The sequence below is a fragment of the Coturnix japonica genome, chromosome 8, assembly GCF_054131305.1.
Source record: "Coturnix japonica strain WE chromosome 8, WE-NBRP24, whole genome shotgun sequence".
Classification (NCBI taxonomy): Eukaryota; Metazoa; Chordata; class Aves; order Galliformes; family Phasianidae; genus Coturnix; species Coturnix japonica.
In genome coordinates, this window is record NC_140670.1 from 28,708,596 (window position 1) to 28,729,999 (window position 21,404).

General features: G+C 41.0%; 1 protein-coding gene across 7 annotated transcripts in view; it reads left to right on the top strand.

Moving 5' to 3' along the window:
• GRK5 (G protein-coupled receptor kinase 5) overlaps positions 1–21,404 on the top strand; it is a 148,462-nt gene that overhangs the window by 110,603 nt on the left and 16,455 nt on the right. For 4 of the 7 annotated variants that reach the window (XM_085554818.1, XM_085554817.1, XM_015867417.3 and 1 more), the window contains exons 5-10: positions 10,456–10,556; positions 13,171–13,263; positions 16,423–16,486; positions 17,009–17,149; positions 18,158–18,348; positions 21,010–21,047. In XM_085554818.1, coding sequence (XP_085410944.1) covers positions 10,456–10,556; positions 13,171–13,263; positions 16,423–16,486; positions 17,009–17,149; positions 18,158–18,348; positions 21,010–21,047 — 628 coding nt within the window. Of the gene's footprint in view, positions 1–10,455; positions 10,557–13,166; positions 13,264–16,422; positions 16,487–17,008; positions 17,150–18,157; positions 18,349–21,009; positions 21,048–21,404 lie in introns of those variants that run through there. The other 3 variants (XM_085554820.1, XM_085554823.1, XM_085554822.1) reach the window with 3 other exon arrangements.

Here is a 21,404-nt window from a genome sequence, read left to right on the forward strand (position 1 = left end):
TGGCTGGTATAATGCAATTGGAATAATCACTAAGCTAATGATTTCCCATTATTTTAACTTGGAATCAAGAACTACAGCACTACCAAAGGGAATGTTTTACATTTCACAGACCATAAATGTATTTAAATTCATTACAATATCTGTATACAAGCATAAAGAATAGGAAAATAATTATTAAAGACAATCTTTTCACTACAGGTGGATTGTAAAGTAACCAACACATTCATGTTGTGGAAATGTGGCACTTCAAACCATTCCATTTTGTTGTTGCTGTTTTTTTCAGTACTACAGCTATACTTAGAAAACTCATTTAACTCACGCTAAGCCTCAGTTTGTACGTTAATTTATTATTATTTTGTCGAGCTTGTGTCAAACCTAAGTCAAAATCTCAGCATATAGCAAGATTATCATCCTAGCACAGATGCTGTTTGTTCCACAAGCAAAGCAGAGAAAGAGTGGAAAATGCACTGCAAACAGTGTGTCATCTCCTGCAATAAATGTCTCCTCTCTCAGTTCTTTGCTAAAGGCAATTACCATGTTAATGGGTTGGGTGACACAGGTGAGTAGGGAATGGTCTGTTTCCAGCAGTGCTTGGTAGTGATTTTTCTTGCTTTCATGCTCAGGAACGTGATTTAGCAGAGGACTGTTGGAGGTGGGGTAGTGTGGTCAGGTTGTGGCAGGGCCTGATGGTCTTAGAGGTCTTTTCCAACCTGAGCAGTTCTATGATCCTATGATTCTGTTTCCAGCCTTTCTGTGAGTACCCCGCCATTTCCTGACTGATATTTATTTATTCACTTTCTAATCTTTTCCAAGGCCTTCCCAAACGCTCTGTTGGATTTTAGTTTCTCCATTCAGATATTTCCCTGGGATTTTGACCTCCTGTGTGAAAAAACAGATGAAGGCACAATCTGCAAAATCCCCACTGAAAATGATCAAGCAGAACAGGCTTAAGCGTGACCTGGATTGGGCCTTCATGCCTGAGTTACCTTTGTTCAAAGCAAACAGCTCATGGACTTCAGTGCGAGAATGGCTTGCAAGGCAAGGGTTACTGATGTTTACAGGCTTATGTTTCAGAGGAGTGAATTCAAGAGGCATCTGTTTGTTTTCCTGCAAGAAAGCCATTCAATAATGTTGATGTTGTAAATGTATGTTTATAGTTTCAGAGATTTTTTTATTTTTTTTTTTTAATGGAACAAATGACATTCGGTTCAGCAGAGGAAGCCAAGCTGAGACTATTGCAACATAAGTTTAATTACTAATTTTTAGGCTATCCATGATGAGGGAGGATGTTAAAAGGCAGAAAGGTTCTGATACGAGGCTGGACACTGGATGCTGTCCAAACATATTAAGGGCACGTGGACAGAGAAAAAAACCTTCTGAGAACAGAAGCTGTCAAAATTGCCCTGTCATCTTTGTATCTTTGTTGCCACTAATGTGGAGAACGCTGTGTGTTTCAAAAGATGTGACCAAATGTCTGTCTGGCTGTAGAAATACGCTATGGCAGCGGTTCAGCTGGGGCTGCTAAATAAAGCTTACCTTCTGAACCAGTGTCACTGCCAGGGATTGCGTGAGTAGCCTGACTTTGGTTAGTATTAGTTTTCTTAAACTGCTCATCCTACTGACAGCTACTGACACTGAGCACTTCATCTGGTTTTACACTTTAATCTGTTTGCAAAATGCTTTCAAAGGGGGAAAAGGCAAAAACAAGTTAAACATACTTTCCTTCCCCTTCATGTCTACAAAACAATTTCATCTGGTTAGTTTATGAGCACCTCTAAACCTATAAACCTTTGTGTCTACACAAAGAAGGGAAAGTTCTTTTGGAGGTGAAGAAACCTCTGTAGGAAGGTTTCCAAAGATTGATTGAAACAGTGTGAGTGGAGAAGCAACAGAGTTTAAAGATACTGAAAAATATCTTGCTATGGACTTGTTGTGGAGCCCAGTTCTTCACTAATTGAAGTCAAAAGCAGAGCTTCTGTGGTGACCAGTTTATGTTTGTCTATATATGTATATCTAAACTTTACCAGCAACCCCATGGCTGGTTGGGATTGCAGTGAGTGGTTCTATTTATCTGAGGAGCGTAAAGCCTGCAGCTGATTCACAGGACTTGCAAAAGAAGCTGATGAGGCAACTAAATTTTGTCCCCTGAGACATTCTGTTATTTCAAAATTACTTTTATGGAGCTTTGAAAGATTTCCTCTGGTCACCTCTAGGTGCCAGGAGGAAATTTCTCCTTGATCCAGGCAATCTTTTCCCTTCTTTTGTTGCTCTGGAATTAAAGTTGTGGTTATGCCTTGAAATTTCTCCGAACCAAATAATTTAGCGTTCCAATAAAACCACACTTTGGATTGAAAGTTTTTGTTTGGGAAACATTTTGACTCACGCTATTTGCATCGCAGTTGTCACCATCAAGAGCAGAAATATGGTTTCTAGAAAAGAACATTTCAATTGTTGCAACTACAGGACGGTCTGCTGAGAATGGACATGATAAGGTCTGGTTAGATAGCAGAGCCTGCTGGTGATTAACAGGAGAGCATGAAAAATGCTTCATGTGCTTCCCATGCCGTAGTCAGAAGAGACACCGCAATGGCTGCTCAGTTGTCCAAGGAATGACACAGTTCATAGACGGCAATTTGTGCCCAGTCGCCAGAAAGGAAAGATTCTTGAAACCCAGAGAAGAAACTTCTTTCCTTACCCACGGGTTTGCTGAAGCCTGACAAGCAGCCCAGTGAGTCTGGAGCAAGCAAGTCAGCCTGAAGCTAGATCATGTCTATTACAATATGTAAGTTCATAAACTGAGGCTGTTAGCATTTTGTGATGGATTAGCCCCTCCAGGCAGAAGAACATGTTCAGCTGTTCGCTGAGGGCTCTATTGTCTTCCTTCAGTTGTTTTTTTCTGATTCAACAAATCCTTTGATAATTTAGTAGAATTTGAGGGAAAACAGATTCATCCTGGCTCCAGATTGGTTTGCAGCTACAAAACAAACTCCACAGTTAATAGGCACTGCTGATTTGCTTCATTTAGCTACCAGCAAGTGATCTTGCTCTCACTTCTGAAACTGCTGTTTGTTTCAGAGGCACAAGACTGTGCTGTTTTTCATAAGAGTGGGTCAATGAACCGCTTTTGTAATCTTGGGTGAGATATTTAACATCGTCCGGTTCCCAGGGCTGGTGCAACTGGTCTGCACTGGAAGGGTTAGCTCTCATGATGCGCATGCAGTGCTGTATGTCCCCCCCGATCCTCAGGTAATGTCTGCACGCTGTATTAATAGATGAATTGCTGTTAATAATACAGCTGCGTTCCATGTTCCCCATCTACCTCACTGCCAATTTCACATCTGTCATCTCAAAGAAAATATCCTGGAATTATGAAGCCTTGTGCTTTACTGGTTTGCCTCATACAGACCCAGATGACTTTGTGGTAGGACAAAAAAATAAAAAGAAAATGCAGAAGTTGATTACTTAAAATGTTGCAGCTGCTCCTGATGTAGAATTGGCTGTTTACAACAAATACTGCTAAATCTGAGCAGGCAAGATCAGACACGGGCAAGAAAAAAGAACATTCCGACATTTTTGGGCTTAACACCAAAAGGAGTCAGGAGGCTGTGACAGTGCTGGCAACCTTTGTCGCACCAGGTTGCTCTATGCTCTATGCACCTGATGCTCTACGGCCTTCTATGAGCATTCGCCTTTGAAAACATGTATAGTTTGAGCACTTAAATTTGCTCTTCCCAGATTTTACATCTACCATGCAGCTGCCAAGATGATTTACATACATCTAACTATGCTCCCTTCTTCTAGCAGCCAGTTTAATTACTGTCCTTATGTCTCCTTATGAGTGTTGGCCTCAGAGTCACCGCAGATAGTCACACTGCTGCTACCGCCCCTTCAATGCCTCCCCCTGCTAGATGAGCCTTCCTTTGTAGAAGGATGTGATGTGCCAGAGCAACAGCAGAAATGGTGCTGCATGTGACAGTGCACGTGACACAAACTGTTGCTCTCTCTTGTTGGTCTCCTGGGCCACAGCTGTGTGACAGCAAATTAAATACAGTGTCACAACAACTGGATGGGACGATTGCTTCCAGGTCTTTGTGAATGAACTGTTCTCATCACACCAGTCACCATCCCACAGTACAGTTCATTTTAGCCTGCTTCTTCCGTAGCTTTGAGTTCTTCACTAGCAGCAAATCTGTACACAGATTTATAGATATATGTAGAAAATTGCTGTCAGAATCTGAAAATGCAGACATCATTAAGACAGATGTGCTTGGAAACAAAGACAGCTCAAGAAAAGTTATGGCTTGAACTTTTGTCCATCGAATGAAACATTTTTAATTGTTTTAAGTTAGTTTGCTGTGGAATGTTTTCATAACCTGAGACATAACATATGCTGCACATTATTTGTTTTGTGCAAGTGACTTTTAAAGTAACCTATAATTTCAATATCTTGGCTGCACGTCTGAAACTTGCCAGGAGAGCAGTTATAATCATAACGTTTGTAAGAAGTCTGTTCATTCTAAGAACTGCTGTGTCTTTCTGGTCCACATCATTGTTATGAACAATTGTGCTTCAAGATACCATGATGACTCATCCAGTGGCAAGAGTTGCTATAAGAAGACAAACCCATATTTTTAGATTTCTCTTCCTTTTTGACTAATTGCAAAAGCTACAAACTAACTGATTTGAGGACTCGTAGCACCTCTGGTTTTCATTTATCTCAGTAGGACTTTGTCAGTCATGGATGAATATCATCAACACTTCTGCAAAACAGAATTCTTCACCATCCTGTTCTTCAAAATACTGTGGGATTGCCAGCAATCTGATGAGGGCTTAATCGTGCAAGAGCTGTAAGGTTTTGTGGTTCTTAGAAGACATGCACTGCGTAAGGATAAAGTATCGCCATTATCTCTCTGGACTAAAGACTCTGTTCATTGAAAAGTCAGTCTGACAAAAGTCAGTGCCATCTCTCCTTCTGACCTGAATGGTTACCTGAAATTCGTGGCTCTGAAAGCTATTTCTTTATGTAGAAGACAGCGGTGACTGAATATCTTTGAAGCAAGGCTGTTCATTTGCAAAAAAGATACTTATTACTAAGGAGGAATCAAATAATAAAGCAGAGGTTGCTTGCCCAAAGCTGCGGGTTTCTTTTGGTGAGCACTCAGCATAAAAGCACCCTTCAACATGTCTTCAGAAACAGGAGCTTTACAGACAATAAACCAAAACCACAAAGGCTTGGGTACGTTTGTGTCACCGTTCATCTGTTCTGTGCCCCACACAGTACCTGAAATCACTGGAGACAGCTGCTGCTCACCCCACCTTGCTTTCAGAAAGGAGAACCCCAACTGACTGAGTTATCAAGAAAATGCTGTTACTCGTTTAGTTGCAGATCTCTGCCACCTGCTCCCCTGTTTTCACTTCCACAGATCTTGGGGCAACTTCTGTACCAGTCTCACTTATTTTAAAGACTTAGCAGTTCTGTCTGGGAGAAAGTACAACAAATTACTTGTTTTAATCAAAAAGTAAAATTAAAAGCAATAATCTCCTGAATGCCTCCTGTGGTGTTTCAGCTTGTTTTACAGCAAGTTTGCTTAACTGGTCCATTGACAAAGGCTGGGTGCCTTTCCCACAGTCACAGGGGAAACACCATCAGAGAAATGCTGTAAGTACCATGTCGAGTGTATAGGCATGATCTTATGAGGAGGCTTATTTGTTTTCTGTCCTGTTCAGTGAAGGTCAACAATGTTGTGTCTTGAAGGGCTGAATGAAGTTGCCTGTGGCAAAACTTACAGTCTGTCAAAAGAGTTTACATTTTAAAGTAGCTTGATACAACATGATGCTTAAAATAACAGATAATAGCGAGTTATGCAGCCTGGAAGATTTCATGTGATTCTCATATCATATTTTGCTTCTTTTTGGTGCTTTTGTGAGGTGCTGAGGGCTGTGATACGGAAGGTTATAGGTGTAGCACAGGTAAAGCTGCGTGGCATGGTTCAGACTGTCAGGGACAAACGATGGCAGTGCAGCAAACACAGACTGTATTGTCAAGCTGGTGCCCTCTGCGCCCACCAAGAACTATTGATGGGTGGTATTTGTAGTAGATAAGGCACACAGCTTCAGTCTTACCTACCGTGCTGTTATCAGTCATTGCATCCCAGTGGAGAAGAATGGAGAGAAGCTGAAATGAACCTCCTAGTAAAACTGTCTTGCAGGTCCAGTTTGGAAGAGACTCCAAGTTTTGTTGATACAACCTCAACTAACTTTGAACAAGTGTGTGACATCTCAGCTGTTCTCAAGCCATTACTGGAGCTGGAAGAGCAGCTAGGAGGCCGTCCTTTGTCTTTTAAATTAGAAAAAAATTATTTAGAAATGCCTGTTTTTCTCAGTATGTCACCAGCACTCACTGCGTGTCCATCTCCTGTTTTCCAGAAACAGTATAGTCATGTAGAAAATACAGAATTGTATTTGTTAAACTACTCTGTGCTTTGTTTTGAATACAAGGCAACGTAACAGGTTTCTGCAGGTGTTTTGGCAGAGTATCCCTTCTCTCATGCTCAGAAGGAATGGAGTTAATCATGGTGCATGGGTCTCCCAGCTGCTGCAGCACATTTAATATGCTCAGAAAGGTGCGTCTGTTCCCCTGTGAAAGCCAAGTTTGCTTTTACAGTCAGTACCTATAATGCAGTGGGAGAGAGTTAATAACCATTTCATTACACTGCAGAAACCTTTTGCACCTCTCCAGGGAAGTAGCAACTTTTTCTTCTGTGAGTAGTTGAAGTGTTACCTTTGGAAGCTTTTACTCCTGGGATCCAAATGCTTGCTTACATTCATAACCTGTGCTGCCCAGTTGTTCGATAGAGGAGCAAAAGTAGGTTGATGAGCTGTGTTTGGCTTTGCAATTGTTTCTGGCTTTGTTTAAGATCTGAAGTCTGTAGATACACACAGTACTCAAAGAGAATCATTATTTAATGGGAGCAGTGGGAACTGTGAAGTCTTAAGGAAAGCCTTATTCCTTATTAAAGGGTCATAAACAGATTCCCTAGGACTGTGCAGGGTTGGACAAGGTAGGTACCTCATCCTGTATGTGTGGGGGTCCTGCCTCTCTCTGTTCTAAACATGAAGGTCTGCGTGCTGACACCATTCCTCCTGCTACCCTATGGATGTAGGTGGAAATGATCAGCTTGAGAAAAAGGTGTTTTCTGTTAGAGAAAGTGATTTAGTACAGTGTTTGCTTTAGGCTGTAATACTCTAGTCCATGCACAAAATGTCAGTGTATTTGTAAGTCTTCACTTGATATTGCTGGCTTGCTTGTGCTTTGTTCAGAGGAAGCAAAGACTCAAAGGTCAATGATGGGTGGTTCTGAAAAACCAAGTGGTGACTCTGTCCTCCACAAATCACAGAACAATAGGGACTGGAAGGGGTCTCTGGAGATCCTCTAGTCCAGACCCCTGCTAAAGCAAGTTCTTCTTCCATGTGAGTTTTTCCACAAGATCCTTGTTTACCCATATGGATCTCCTGCCACTTTTCCTTGATTTCTAACTCCTTGGGATGCACCAATCTTGAGCTTGGAAAAAGTGGTGTTTAGTGTCAACAAATTCATCTGTGCCACCAATGATTTAACCCACAGGATGTGTCCAAGTAAGTCCTTGAAAAGGTCAAAGTTGGCTCTCCTGAAGCTCAGGGCTGCAATTGTACTTATTACCTCATTTGCAGAGAAAGGAATCACAGTTAGTGCCTTTTTAAAGTACTTTCCACATTGTCTTATGGGGCTTTTTTTCATTCATTCTTCACCTTTCTCTGTAAGAATTTCATTTCAACTTTATGAAAAAGTTATTAGTTTATGTTCATATATATATATATATATATATATATATATATATATATATATATATTTTAAACATTCTTTGATTTGAGACAAAATTTGATTGAACTATTGCTGTATTGCTGTAACTTTGGCAGCAGAGAGGACACAGACATATGGAAAAGGGGAAGAGGCATGCAGCATTTCCAAATCTGTTTATCCGCAGTAAGGACCTTTATTTGTAATTTGGGACTAGAGTAAACAAGATGTTTTTCAAAGCTCTGAGGACTTTAGGAGATGGCAATGTAAGCAAGCAACTGTGCAGTAAATTTGTGTGTGGTTTTCAACACCACCACCAAGGCGTGTTTCTTCCCAGTGAAGACACTGAGAAATGGAGTTGACTAACATCTGTAAGAATCAAGTCACTTGGTCTAAATGTCTCATTATTTTAGTTTAGGGCTTTGTTTAGGGGGTTTAATACATAGTTTTTTGTTGCCAATTTAATCTATAAATCTACAGCAAATGCTAGATTTTACTGGCAGTAATTTCATCTAGAAATCCTAGTATCATTTTTTCTGATTCACATTAGAAAATATATTCCTGAGCCACAGCAGCACAAAGGCTTTGGAGCTCAGCAGTGTTTCTGTATCCCATAAATCAGAGATGGTCAGGATAACCATGTGTCAGAGCAGAGGCTCGTGCAGCCACATATAGGCTCTGGGTTGCCTTTGAGCCTGTACAGCACACCCCATTAACTGTGCAGTCTATAAAATAAGGGGTGTTAATCCATGGTTCCTAGTCAAAATTAGCTGAAATGCTGCTGGTCATTGGCCTTTGGTTCCTGTCTGAATATTCCTTAAAAAGTCTTTTTCTTTGTTTTTGTTTCTCCTTTCCTGTGTTTTTTCCCCACATCTTCAATCCAGAAGCTGTAGGTCTGGAAAAAGAAGGGCTGGGTTTTATTCCTGCTTCTTTCACTGCTTCACTCTCTTATCTCTCTTTATTCCCTTGAGCTAAAACTAGGACTTAGATTGAGTCACGGTTACCCATGGTTAGGAATTTCTGTAGGTTTTCCAACGTCCTGAGATTGTTCTACAGTTCTCAGCCCCAGAATATGGGGCTCATCTGCTTCCCAAAACACTGTGAGACTCCTTAATTATTAGCAAGATACTTTGTGATTAAAAGCGGGTGTTCCCTGGATTTCTTTTGATTATTAAACGGAGGAATATATGGTGGAAATGGGGAAAATTTTTGAGTGAGGTCAGTGATATCCAGCATACTCTGCAGATTGTCTTTCAAGGCTAAATAGGGGAGCTGCATTACACAACATGCGCACAGTTTAAATGGGCCCCTTTAAAAACATTTAAGTGGAAAAACTTAGTTTTTCATGACAAAGCCAGGCTCAAATTCACATTTCAGCAAGTGGATGGAAAAGATAAAAGACTTAGTTCTGCTTTCACCATGGTGGAGATTTTATCTGGTTCTACCTCTGCCCCTTCTTCTGTCCTCATTCCCAGTGTTTTTGAACTCTGCCTGCAATGCATTTCAGTGCTTGCCAAGATATCTCTAACTATGGGTGAGTTAATGAGAACATCTGGCCAGGAATGAGTGATGCTGCTCTATGACCCACCCACTGAGTACATCTGGTAGTCATGGCCATGGATGGGGAACCTTACCAAGCGCTTACATCTTCCGCAGGAGGGGTTTCTTGTCATCTGTGCCTGGGTAAATTGAAATGTCCCAAATCCTGTTGGTTATAGACAGGGGTTTTCATGTGGATGTGAAAATGTCTATAAATAGCTGCACACACACACTCATGTACGTGCATTTACACTTTTTTAATATAATTACAGTATACTTTTAATGAGTAAGAATGTGGGCTGCCTAAAAAATGTCTTTATAGATAATTAGTCCCAAAGGTCTTAAACTGGTTAACCATCAAGGCATATTGCAAAAGACCTCTCTTTGGTAAGGGCTTTTTGAAGGAGCTGAATGTACGATCTCTCCGGGGGGAGGAGAGGATGAAAAGAGTTTATGTGCTTGGTTGACATATATCAAAAAGGAGCTGATTATTTTAAAACTGACAGATTATTTTTGTCCTTCTAATGATGAATTAAAGCATCCAGGCACTTTTGCACACATCTTGTTATATTATTGATATAAAAATCAATACATACGAATGCTCTGCTCTTGTTTTTCTTTGAAATTGCTAGTTTAAAGAAGAAAAAAAAAAAGATTGTTTTTTTTTTTTTCAGACAGCTCAATGAATCATCAGTGAAGTGAAAACACTGGGCAAATTCTCTTTTGTTTAAGAGAATGGCCTGTACACAGTTCAGGCCAGCACATTTTTCATGGGATGCAAGGGAGCAGTTCAAAGAATTGGCAAGGAGCAGGTCCTGCATATTCATGAGGCTGGGCAAGGAGGTGAAGGTACAGGAGAAGGCAGAAAAGCAATATGAGGATAGAGTGGAATGTGGAGTGAGTTACCACGGTATCCTATTTTACTGCTGTTTGACGTAAAGCTCCTTTGCTTTTACACAACCACTGGAATTGAATTGAAGCAGTGCAGGGAATAAATAATGAATGTGTCTTTTACATGCTAACAGAGGAGAATCTGCACCTCGTCATAGAGATAATGTGCCCCTCTGTTCTCCCCCCAGTCTCCAGCCTACGTTCCAGAAGTCAGTCAAGATCTTATCCAACAGACAGAGGAAAAACTCGAAAACAGTCCCTGCAAAGAGCTATTCTCTCACTGTACAAAGTAAGTATAACTTGATATCCAAAGACCACACGGCTGCAGTCAGCAGGCTGTAAAGACTGTCGGGTAAAGAGAAGAATTTCAATGTGAAATCAGGGCATGTACCTTCAGCTTACGTTCATAATCTTAGAGGCACAACTGACAACCAGTGAAGTCATTTCATCTCAACAAAATATAATAAATATTTCCATGCCGTTATATACACTAAACACAAGCACTTAGTGTTTCAGGTATTTGACAGAGCGTTCTGGCCAAGTGAACCAGCCATGGATTTCATGCTGCGTGAAAAGAGCTACAATGCTAATGTATCCAAAGAAAACATCTCTGTTTCAAAGTGAATAAAAATTAAGTGGCTATACAGTCCATTTAGACAGAGGAATGTGCAAAGTTGCTCCACGTGGCTTTTCCAGAAAATCTTCAGCAGGAGAATGGGGCTTTTTTATGCTTTCTGTCTGTCTGTGGAGTTCAAACGAACGTGCATTATTTCATCCTTTGTCTGGGAAAAGGCTTATCAGGTTTTGTCATGGCGGGGCAATTTGCACTATTATGTTCTAAAGCTCCAGGTATGCAGACTGCATTTGCAAATAGGGACCTGAGTATTTTCATGGCAGTGATCGTAAACCAATGGAAATATGAAAAGGAGGGATCATCACAAGCTGGACCATGTGGTTTCTGGCTGAGCACAGTTTGTTTTCCCTGGATGATGTAATGGGGATTTGTAAAATTCGCTCTGCTGTCATTCATTGTTTTGACTCATTTCATTGACCTTTTCTGTTTCCAGTTATTCTTTGCATTGGTAGGAGATGTGGGTTATTTCTGGCCTTCTCTTATAACATAACTAGTTTACTTACATTGGCCCAGTGTCCACGTTGAGATGCTCGCATAACTTGCACCAGTTGTGTGTGCCAGTCACAATGACAAAGGCAGAGCTGTGCCTGACATAGAAAACCCTGATGTCTGTTTCCATTTCTGAAATCGATTTGAAAGCTGACAGTTTACTGTAAAATGCACTTTGTTGTTGCCAAAGAGGGGAACTAAAAGCAAACAAGTGCTGAAAGGCAGCTATTGTTCCTTGAAATACGTGAAGCTTTTAATTAACTGAATGAAATGGGCTTGCATTGAGCTCCACTTCATTCGGGCTCTTATTCACAGACAGCCATCCCTTCTTCTGAAGCAAAACTGATAAATTAGCCAGCTTCGAGACGTTGGACATAAATATGGTGATTGTTTTAAGTGGACTGGAATGAGCTCGAAAGGAAGTCTAAAAAAATTGCTGTTGGTATTTACTAAATGTACAGAATAATGTTAATTTTGGAAGTGCTCACAGCCAGACCGAAGAATGAACACAAATATGAAACTTTAGTCCTGTTGGAGCAGGAATGGGGATGAATTTCAGACAGGTCATTCTAGATAAGATCGGTCTGTAGGAGAAATGTGTGCACAGCTGTATGTGCTGTTTCAGCCTTCAGTATTTTGACTTCTTTCCCCTGCCTTCCTTAGTTTGCATTTGAAGGTTTCTTAAAGCTCATTAAGGCTGGGTGATATTTTTTTGTTTGTTTGTTTTTATTTGTAAACCTGAATCTTCATAAGAGAAATATCTCCTTAAGACACATTCTGTATGATTTGTGGCCAACCAAACCTAATAAAAACAATGGCAATTTGACTTTTGAATATGGAACATTTGCAATTATTTGCCTCTTCCAAATGCAGTGCAAAAATTGTTATTAAAAAAGAGATTCAAATAGCTGAGAAATTCCACAAACAGAGGAATGGTGGTTCATAAACTGCCAGGTCAGTATCTCCAGTGAGCAGCATCACTGCCTCCATCTCAGCAGCTCTCCCAGTTCAGCCTCTGTTTTCTTAGCTCTAAACCTTTGGTCTTCCTGAGGGAATGTCTGTTGGTCTCCGGCTGCTTGTTGCCTGTCACAAGTAACACGTTTATTGGTAACATTTGCAGATTGTCCTTTCCATAAAGACTTTGCTCTCACAGTGTGAGCCCCCATATTTTATACTGATCCAGGAACAAATCCAGATCCCTATCCAGACTCTCTTTCCTCTGCTTTACTCTATGAGGAACATTGCTATTAGGAAAAACCCTCTGGCTTTAATCACAGTTTTCAGTTCTTCTGTATAGCAGGAGTTGAGATTTTATTTTTTGCTCAAAATAACACCCCTGATGTTCTCTTTTGAACAAAAATGGGCTTCATCCAAAACTTTTTAACCCAGAAGTAAACATCTCCCAAAGTTTAGGAGCTCTATTCCTGTCAGTGTTGTATTAAGATTGTCTTAGTTTATTAAGGAAAGCAAATATACTTGTTGTCTTGTGTCTAACAGCCTTCATAAAAATCCATTTAAACCAGTGGGAGAATCCTTGTTAATTTTCAGCAAGCATAACAAGTCCGTATTACCAGGCAGCTGGTATTAGGTCTTCTGTTACAAAACACACTAAGCATATCACTTTGTTCCTAGGTCGAAACTATGAGTAAAATAAAGTAGCAGTTAAGTAGACGTCAAATGTCCAAAGCAAGAAGTCTGGATTTTCTCCTCTTGTTTCATTTCTCTTTTGCTCCAAGTTGAGGATTTTAAAATGCTTATATATCCTTTTCATCTGAGATAGATCTGTCCTTGACCACCTCAGTGGGGAACCATTCCAAGAGTACCTGAACAGCATGTACTTTGACAGGTTTCTCCAGTGGAAGTGGTTGGAAAGGTAAGTGTCACTATTTTTATCTTTTTATTTTTGTTAATAAAAATGAATACAAAATAGTTATTTCACTTTCCATGAAAAGCCTGTAGAACAGAATCTCAGTCTAACAGCTGAGGTGGTGCTGATTTACTCCTTTTGCTTTCGAGGTGAATAGTTTGGCCTTCAGCATAACTAGTGTCTCCTCCCAGTATCTGCCATTTATGGCTTCCTCTGTGCAGCAATTCTCTACTTCTTTCCATTGCTGTCATTTGAAAAGATTCATCAGGACTCATTCCCCGTTTCCCTGAGCTGCACCCCAGGGAAATTCTCCCAGAAAGGTCCAGGAAGGCTTTTCCAATTTTAGCATTTGCTTGCAGCTGTTCATTGTTAGAAGGTTCAAGACAAAGTAATGGCTTTAGCCACAGGAAGATGCCACATAGAAAAGTCATTGTTATGCTGGCATTGGATTCAATTTAAACATGAACTGTGTCTCAAGATGTGATCATCTGGGTTATGTACAGTGCTCCTTAATCCTTGAAGTTCCCTCCAACCCAAGCCATTCTGTGATTCTCCTGCAAGCAGCTTGGGCACCTTTGTAGCCCAATATGCTTGTGCACGCCTGCTGAATAGGACCAAACTTACGGTCCATAAAAAATAGGAATCTATGCCTCCTCAGTGATCTGAGAAACCTCTGTGGCCAATTTCATTGTGGGCCCTGTCAGAGTGAGCTATTTGTGGCACAGCAAAAGGGCACATTGCGCTTGTTTATGACCTGGCCTCATGCATCTGTACTGCTAAATGTAAGCCACACATCCAATCTCTGGCTTTTACATTTGCAAACACTGTGCCCAAGCAAGACTGAAACAGATGCTGCTTGCTAGGGAAGCAGATAATAAAAGAGAAATCCCTCCCAGAACACCAGGGAGCCTGTTTTGGCTGCTAATGCTACAGTGTTCTGCCATTCAATGGTATTAACTATGATAGGCACATTAGATATGTTTAAAATACATTCAACATTTATTGTCCTTCTGCTTAACTGAATGTGGTGACTATTTGTCTAAACCAGTTATCACAATTATAAAAACACTGTAAAACAGACAAAAACGCAGCATGTAGGTCCTCACACCATCTTTATTGGCTAGACCTCTAAGGACACATTTAATAACCAAGCAGCCTTAGTGGGTATTAATTTGCAGGGAAGGGACCTTTGCCTCTTCCATGCTGGAGAGTGCTGTAGCAGATGAACACTGCTGGGTAACAGTGACCTTGAGTTGAGATAAGCACCAGCTTCCACAAATGGCATTAATTACGGCAGATCAGTTGGGGTCAGACCCGCGAGTGGTGCGTATGAGCATAAGGGCCCAGGGATTAAAGGAGCTGTGCCAGTAACTCTCCCTGGAAAGCTACAAAGCTGCTGCACAAGAGGGAAGGGAAGTGGTGGGCAGAGGGGAGAGCCATTTCATGCCAAGACGTGCTCCACATGCCATCGGCTGAATCCAGAATTTACCCTTCCATTTCAGTTGAGAAACATCAGATGATTTATCTCTAGCCAGGCTATTTCCTAGCCATTTTCTTGTTTAGGATAAGGAATTTTCTCAAATACTTTGAGGATTTTTTTTTTCCATTATCCCAGCAAATGTGAGAAGCTATTGGCCGTGCCTGTCCAGCTTAAGAAGCTGGGAGAACTGGTTTTTTTTTAGGATTAGCAGAGAGACGTTAGTGATCTGCTGCCCCATTGGAATCTGCTGGCTCAAACCGAGAGTCACACAGTTCATTTACTCCAGGGACATCGCTGAGCACGTAGTTATCACTGCTAATTGTAGCTTTTAACCCCAATAGCATTCTCAGTGTCTTCTTAGAAGCCTGAAAATAGCATCTTTTAGTTTTGGCCATTTGCATGCTTTTCTTCACCTACTTATAAAGAAAAACAATAACAAACATAAATGAAGCAATTGGCTTTAATGTTTATTCTTCATTGTCATCGACCCTATCACTGTTGCTACTACAGCAGCCAGGTTACGGTGCTCCCTCTGCCGGCTGGCTGTCAGCCAAAGGAAAACAAAGCTCCTCTGCAATTCTGATGAATATTCATATTGATCGCCAATGTAATGTTGAAATGTCAGTGATAGGATGGGGGACACAAAGTCAGATCTCTCGGAATGCTGAGTGCTTTCACCTTCACGTTGTAAAACTTGGGTGATAGTGAATGTAGTGGAAGTAAGATTCAGAGCTGCAGCCCTTTGGGTAGAGCAGAATTCTGTGGGAATCCTGTAAGATCTTGTGGTGGCTATTTGGACAATTACAATTACATGGCAATGTGGCTTATTTAACCCTTTATTTGGCCTTTACATTGCTGCAGAATGTACACATAATTTAACTCGCTAGAGGGAGAAAAAAAAAATTGCTTAAAAAAATAATTTGCTTTAAAAATGGAGCCAGGAGACTTTGGTGTCAGGTGAACGGTCTCAGCTAATCTGTTTCACATGCCCCAAAGGAAAGAGGTGCTTTTCCTCCTTTTTTGCCCAGTGGTGTGGTCCCCAGACGCAGGTAATTCCGGATGGGCCGGAAGGGCTCTCAGCCGCGCTTCCTGCTCCTACCCCTCCTGTGAATGGGATCTGAATCCTCCACTCCAGTTCCCGAGATTGTTTTTTGCTTGTTTCATATTGATTTCCTGTTTTGCTTACGGTCCAGAAAACATCGGTATTTTCATAGGGATTGAATCTTGGATCCTGTTTTCTCATCTTGAAGAACAAGCAAAGTAATTAGATGTTAGCCCAGCATTACCCTTTAAAAAACGTACCATGAGATGATCTGTGGAATTCATGTGTTGTTGCAAGCTCTCAGGCCTCGTATCTGCTTAACAAAGGCCAAAGCTTTATAATGGAGATTCAGAACCCTCCTCAGTCCTAAGATGCTCGCTGAAATTATACTGATGACTCACTAATGTGTTGTATTTTATTACAGCTTAATATGTTGGAATTGAAAAGTTCAAGCCATACGTAGCATTGAAGTAATGTAATTACATAATTATAAATCATATTATATTATATAATTACCTTGAAATAATTTGATTATATAATATTTATCTATTTTGCTTTTCAAAAGTATGCCCTGAAATAAATAAATCACAGAGAGTGCATTAAATGCAGTGTGTTTGTTTCTTTTTTTTTCCTTTTCTTCCAGGCAACCAGTAACGAAAAACACGTTTAGGCAGTACAGGGTGCTAGGGAAAGGCGGCTTTGGGGAGGTGAGTGGTTCTGAAAGTTTCTGTTCAGAGTGTTTATTGCTTCAACGTGAAACAGAGGCTGATTTTCATGAATTGCTGATAGTTTCAGTTAACCTCTCCTGACACTGCGATCTCAAAAGAACACTCTTGGAGATTATTTTGTATTTGACTGTTGCATTCACATTAGAATTAGGGTCACACCCTTATTTGTATTTTACTAATGGCTTGAGGTCACTGCCTAGGCAGTAGAGTCCAAGGAGGCCGAGTCAGGCCTTTGCTGAGCAGATTACCATCTACACAGACAAAAGGAGGTGGGATAGGAAGCAGGCGGAGGAAAGTGAAATAATTAAACCAGTATTACACAGCAAGTTTGGAAACAGCAGTCGGTTCCCCTGCTGCCCCCGCCTCAGCCTTGTTCACTGCACCGCTGTCTCTAACCTTAAAAGGACTAAATCAGATCAGATCAGACTGTGAGGAGCAAAGTGCAACCCAGAAAAAGTGTTATCTTTTACTTACCCTGCAACTGTTCTCTTTAATTCTCAGGTCTGCGCTTGCCAGGTTCGAGCAACAGGGAAGATGTACGCCTGCAAAAGATTAGAGAAGAAGAGAATAAAAAAGAGGAAAGGCGAATCCATGGCACTAAATGAAAAGCAGATTTTAGAAAAAGTCAATAGTCAGTTTGTAGTGAGTATTGAACTCTCTCTAGCATGGCTCGGTGCTCACCTGCTGAGCACAGTCTCTTGTTGAATCTGATGCCTCTTCCAACTCCTCGTACAGAAAAGGTGCTATTTTCTGTTGGGAGCCCATCCTTCCACATTTCCAGAGTCTCACTTTTATCTGTGATGTGTGAGAAATGCCTCAAACGATGTGTGCGTTTCTACTGTGTGATGCCTTGACTTGCATCAGTCGGAGCTATTTTTGTCCTGTGTGATTACCTGATTTCCTGGTGTCTGGGAGAGAGGAGCTTGGAAGAGACTGAAGGAGATTCAACCCAAGTAGCTCAGAAGAGACTGGCTTATATCAGCACCTAAACGGTGACATGGAGCTGGTCAGCCTGACTTGGGGCTTTCCTGAGTTCAGCCAGTTCTTGTGTCTAAACAGTTGCCTTAGGTAAAAGAACTGCTGTTGTCTCAGCATCTGTTGTGTTCTTTTTACTTATTTTAGGAAACACTGTGAATACAACAGATGGAAAGGTAATCACGTTTGCTTACCTCTGGCAGAAGCAAAGACAATGGCACGTATTTAAAAGGGATGTGTAGATTTTGGCTTGTTTGATCATTGCTGGGGCACTGCCAAAGCCTCACAGGGGTGATGGAGACCTTCCTGCCTCAGTCAGTTCAGCCACCACGGACCGGGCCTTACTGGGAACTTACTGTGTTTGTTTGACAGCTCTCCAGCAAAACAGTGCAGCTGGAGCTGGAGCTTCCCTTGGCTGTTAAGATTTCTGCTACCCGGAAGAATCTGCTCATTAAACTTGGGGTTTTCTGGTGATGAGTTGGCTGGATTCAACAGATTAATTCATGAAATCCTAACAGCTAATTTTTCTATACTTTTAAAATGGGTCTTTATTATTACAATATGGTTCATATATTTTCCCCCTTTTTCTAGTGAAAATTGTTAATGAAAAGTTAGCAATTTCTTCTCAGCAGATAAAGGAACTGTCACAGCTATCTTACAAATGTTTTTTTATAGGTCAATTTAGCCTATGCCTATGAAACAAAGGATGCACTGTGTTTAGTTCTGACCATAATGAACGGAGGTGATCTGAAGTTTCACATCTACAACATGGGAAACCCGGGTTTTGAGGAGGAAAGAGCTTTGTTTTATGCTGCAGAGATTCTCTGTGGTTTAGAAGATCTTCACAGAGAAAACACAGTGTACAGGTGAGCATTTTTTGTAGTCTTAGGAAGACTTTCCCAGGGAGAAAAGAACTGTGCATTCCCTTCTACCCTTAGAGAGCATCTAAGGACAGTGATTAATAGATAATAGGATGGGTTTCGATTTTAGGAAGTGTGATAGTTTTTCCTTAATTAAAAAATTCAAATGTAAATCACATACTGTAAGATTTCATCTTACTGATGAAAAGGACAGATACATTCATAATGTGACAGGTAAAATGCCATGTTAATGCCACTTTCTAATAAAGTTATACGTGGCCTACTAAAATGCTGTGGGTTTTGAGAGAAATGGTATCCAACCTCCTTAAGCAGTTGTTTCACATTAGTCTTAAAAGAGCTGCTGGTTCACACTTCAGATGGCGCATTCATTGTGGTGATTAATGGTAGATATCTTTGTAGGTGGTATTTTCTGGTAGCATTTCAGAAGCATCTGCAGAGACCCCTCATTTGTAATACCGCAAAGTGTTTTAGGACCTATGAGAAGTGCTATGTAGGTCAAAAGAAACTTAGCAGCTACATGCTACAGCTTTCTCAAGGTGAATAATTCATAGCAAAACACTTATTCCTCAGACTTAATTTCATTTTCTGTGAACAAAATGCTTCTGAGTGAATCACAGCATTCCAAAATAACCTCCCCATCTCCCGGACCAGTGACGCACGTTGTGTATGTGACCCGAGAGAACAACCAGGCCCTGTTTCAGGATCGGAGTCAGATAAAAAATCAGGAATCCCTTGCCAAACGAGGAGCTTACGTTACATTTCTCAACTGCATCATGTTAGTAGAGGTCAACAGGTTGACTTTTCATGGAAAGCAGACAAGAAAACCTTCTGGTTCTCCTCGAATTATTTATATATAACTATATGTATTATGGAAGTGCCTGCAAGCTCCAATCTGCATCAAGATCATATTGTCCCAGCATTACACAAATGTACAGCAAAGCCTTGTCCACCATGATTGATTGTATTGTTTATGCTGTCCTGCAGAGCAGAACAACATCCCATGGCCTTTCCGCATGGGCTCCGTGCCAGCAGTTTGTGTTCCAGTATGTTTAGGCAAGGCAAGCTTAGGTTTCTGAAGCTGTACCATTGGGAAGTATCCTTACACATAACCGTGTCCACAGAGGAGTTTTAAAGCTTTTAGACACTGCAGTACAAAAATCATGTTCCTCCTTGACACTTTCAAGAGTGAGCTGCGCTAAGGAAGCTGTCCTTGATCCTGGAGAACTGGAGATCTGAAAACAGAAATGACAACTGATGTCTTGGGGAAAGGAAGCCTTAATTGCCCTAAATCACAAAGGACTGAAAAGGCTGCACTGCTGTTCTCAGAGTCTTCATAGAGTCTCTCATTTTCTCAGTCAAAGAAAGCATCTTTTCTCAACTAGTGTGCAGCATTCTTTTCATTTAGCTACAGCTTTAGATGGGACTAATAATGGCTGGAGCAGAAGATGAAGTAACTAATGAAGTCTAAGTTCTTCAAGAAAATAACTCAGCAGGGTTTCAGAAGATGTTTTAGAGAGTAGCTGCAAAATGCCCTCTGTTGCTTTGGTACTGGAATACTGCTGACAGGTAGGGAAAGCCCACAGTGATGTGTCAAAGAAAATCACAGATTCTTATCTGCGTATTTCAGTGTAAAAGTCAGGGCAGAAAGTTGTGAATTGCAGCAACATGTTTCTCCGTGATTTACCCAGACGTGCTGGTGCCTTCTTCAGGCTCCTCCTGTTCCCAGCTGTGCTTCACCCCTTCCATGCCTGGGTCAGAGCACAGGGAGCAGCTGCTGGGTTCCTACTTCAAAAGTGGTCCCTTACTACCAGGAGTAGCAGAGATGGAGCGTTACCAGCATGGACAGTGTCTAGAAGTAGCACCAGTTGGAATGGGCTTGATGCAGGCAAACCCCTTGGAAGACTGACTTGCCACGGCTCTGCTACATATATGAAAACAGAGGATTTTGGTGGTTTTTTTCCGGAAGTTCTTAACTTGGCTGCATTTGGGAGTTTTTTATTTTTTTTTCCACAGCAGCAGTAAAAGGCCCATCTTTGACAGCACAGTGACCACCTCGCCAGTTTTCATGGCTCTGCTCCAAACCACAAAGGCACCAGAGTTTCACAAATGTTTCCAAGAAGAATTTTAATCCGGGCACAGCTCTCCCCTCTGCCCATCATTTTCCAAACTGGCTGAAACTCTTATACCTGTGCACAAGTGTGTGTACATTCACGTAGTTGGCCTGAGTCAGATGCCAGGCATAGGAAATGTAGTCCAGCAGATTGCTATTTCCATTTTCATCAGCAAATAAAGCATTGTAAAATTTTGAACAAAAAGATTTTATAAAAGGAATTGTTACAGAGATTTAACCCCACACAGGACTATAAGGCTTGGTTTACTGATCAAGGCGGATGACTCCATTACAGTGGATTGCAAACTAAAAGCTTGGCTTAGTGCAAAAATGTATCTCCAGCCTGGAAAAAGACATATGGTTTCAGTCTCTCTGTGAAGTGAGTTGCAGAAAGTTGTATTGGTTTCATGAGTTCCTTACTGCTTGAGTTGACACTCAATTGGTTTATTACTAGTCATAAATGCACTCGCACACTGTTGTGCGCTTGTGTTATCAAAACCAGCTTCATCTGAATAACTGCTATCTTTCATTTTCAGAGATTTGAAGCCAGAAAATATCCTGCTAGACGATTATGGTAAGTATCAGAGATTTACAGAGATTCTTTTGCAGTAAGATAGATTAAGTTAGTTTTAGGATACATATTGCACAGAGATAAATAGTGCTCTGAAGTAAATAAGAGGCTCAGTATATACTAATACTGCATTCTGAGGTGGGCAGAATGCCAGGACTCATTCTGTACAACCGGGTGTGTTGTAGAGAGTGTGACTTTGCTGGTGGCGCCTGCCTTTTTTCCATTGTTTTCCCATCCTCACTGTTGCAAGGCCAACACAACATGAACTGCACTGTGATTTCTGAATCTGTGCTCCCCACTCCATTTCAAAAGTACTTTCATCCTTTATTGAGCCAATTCTCATTTTACACAAAGCCAGGT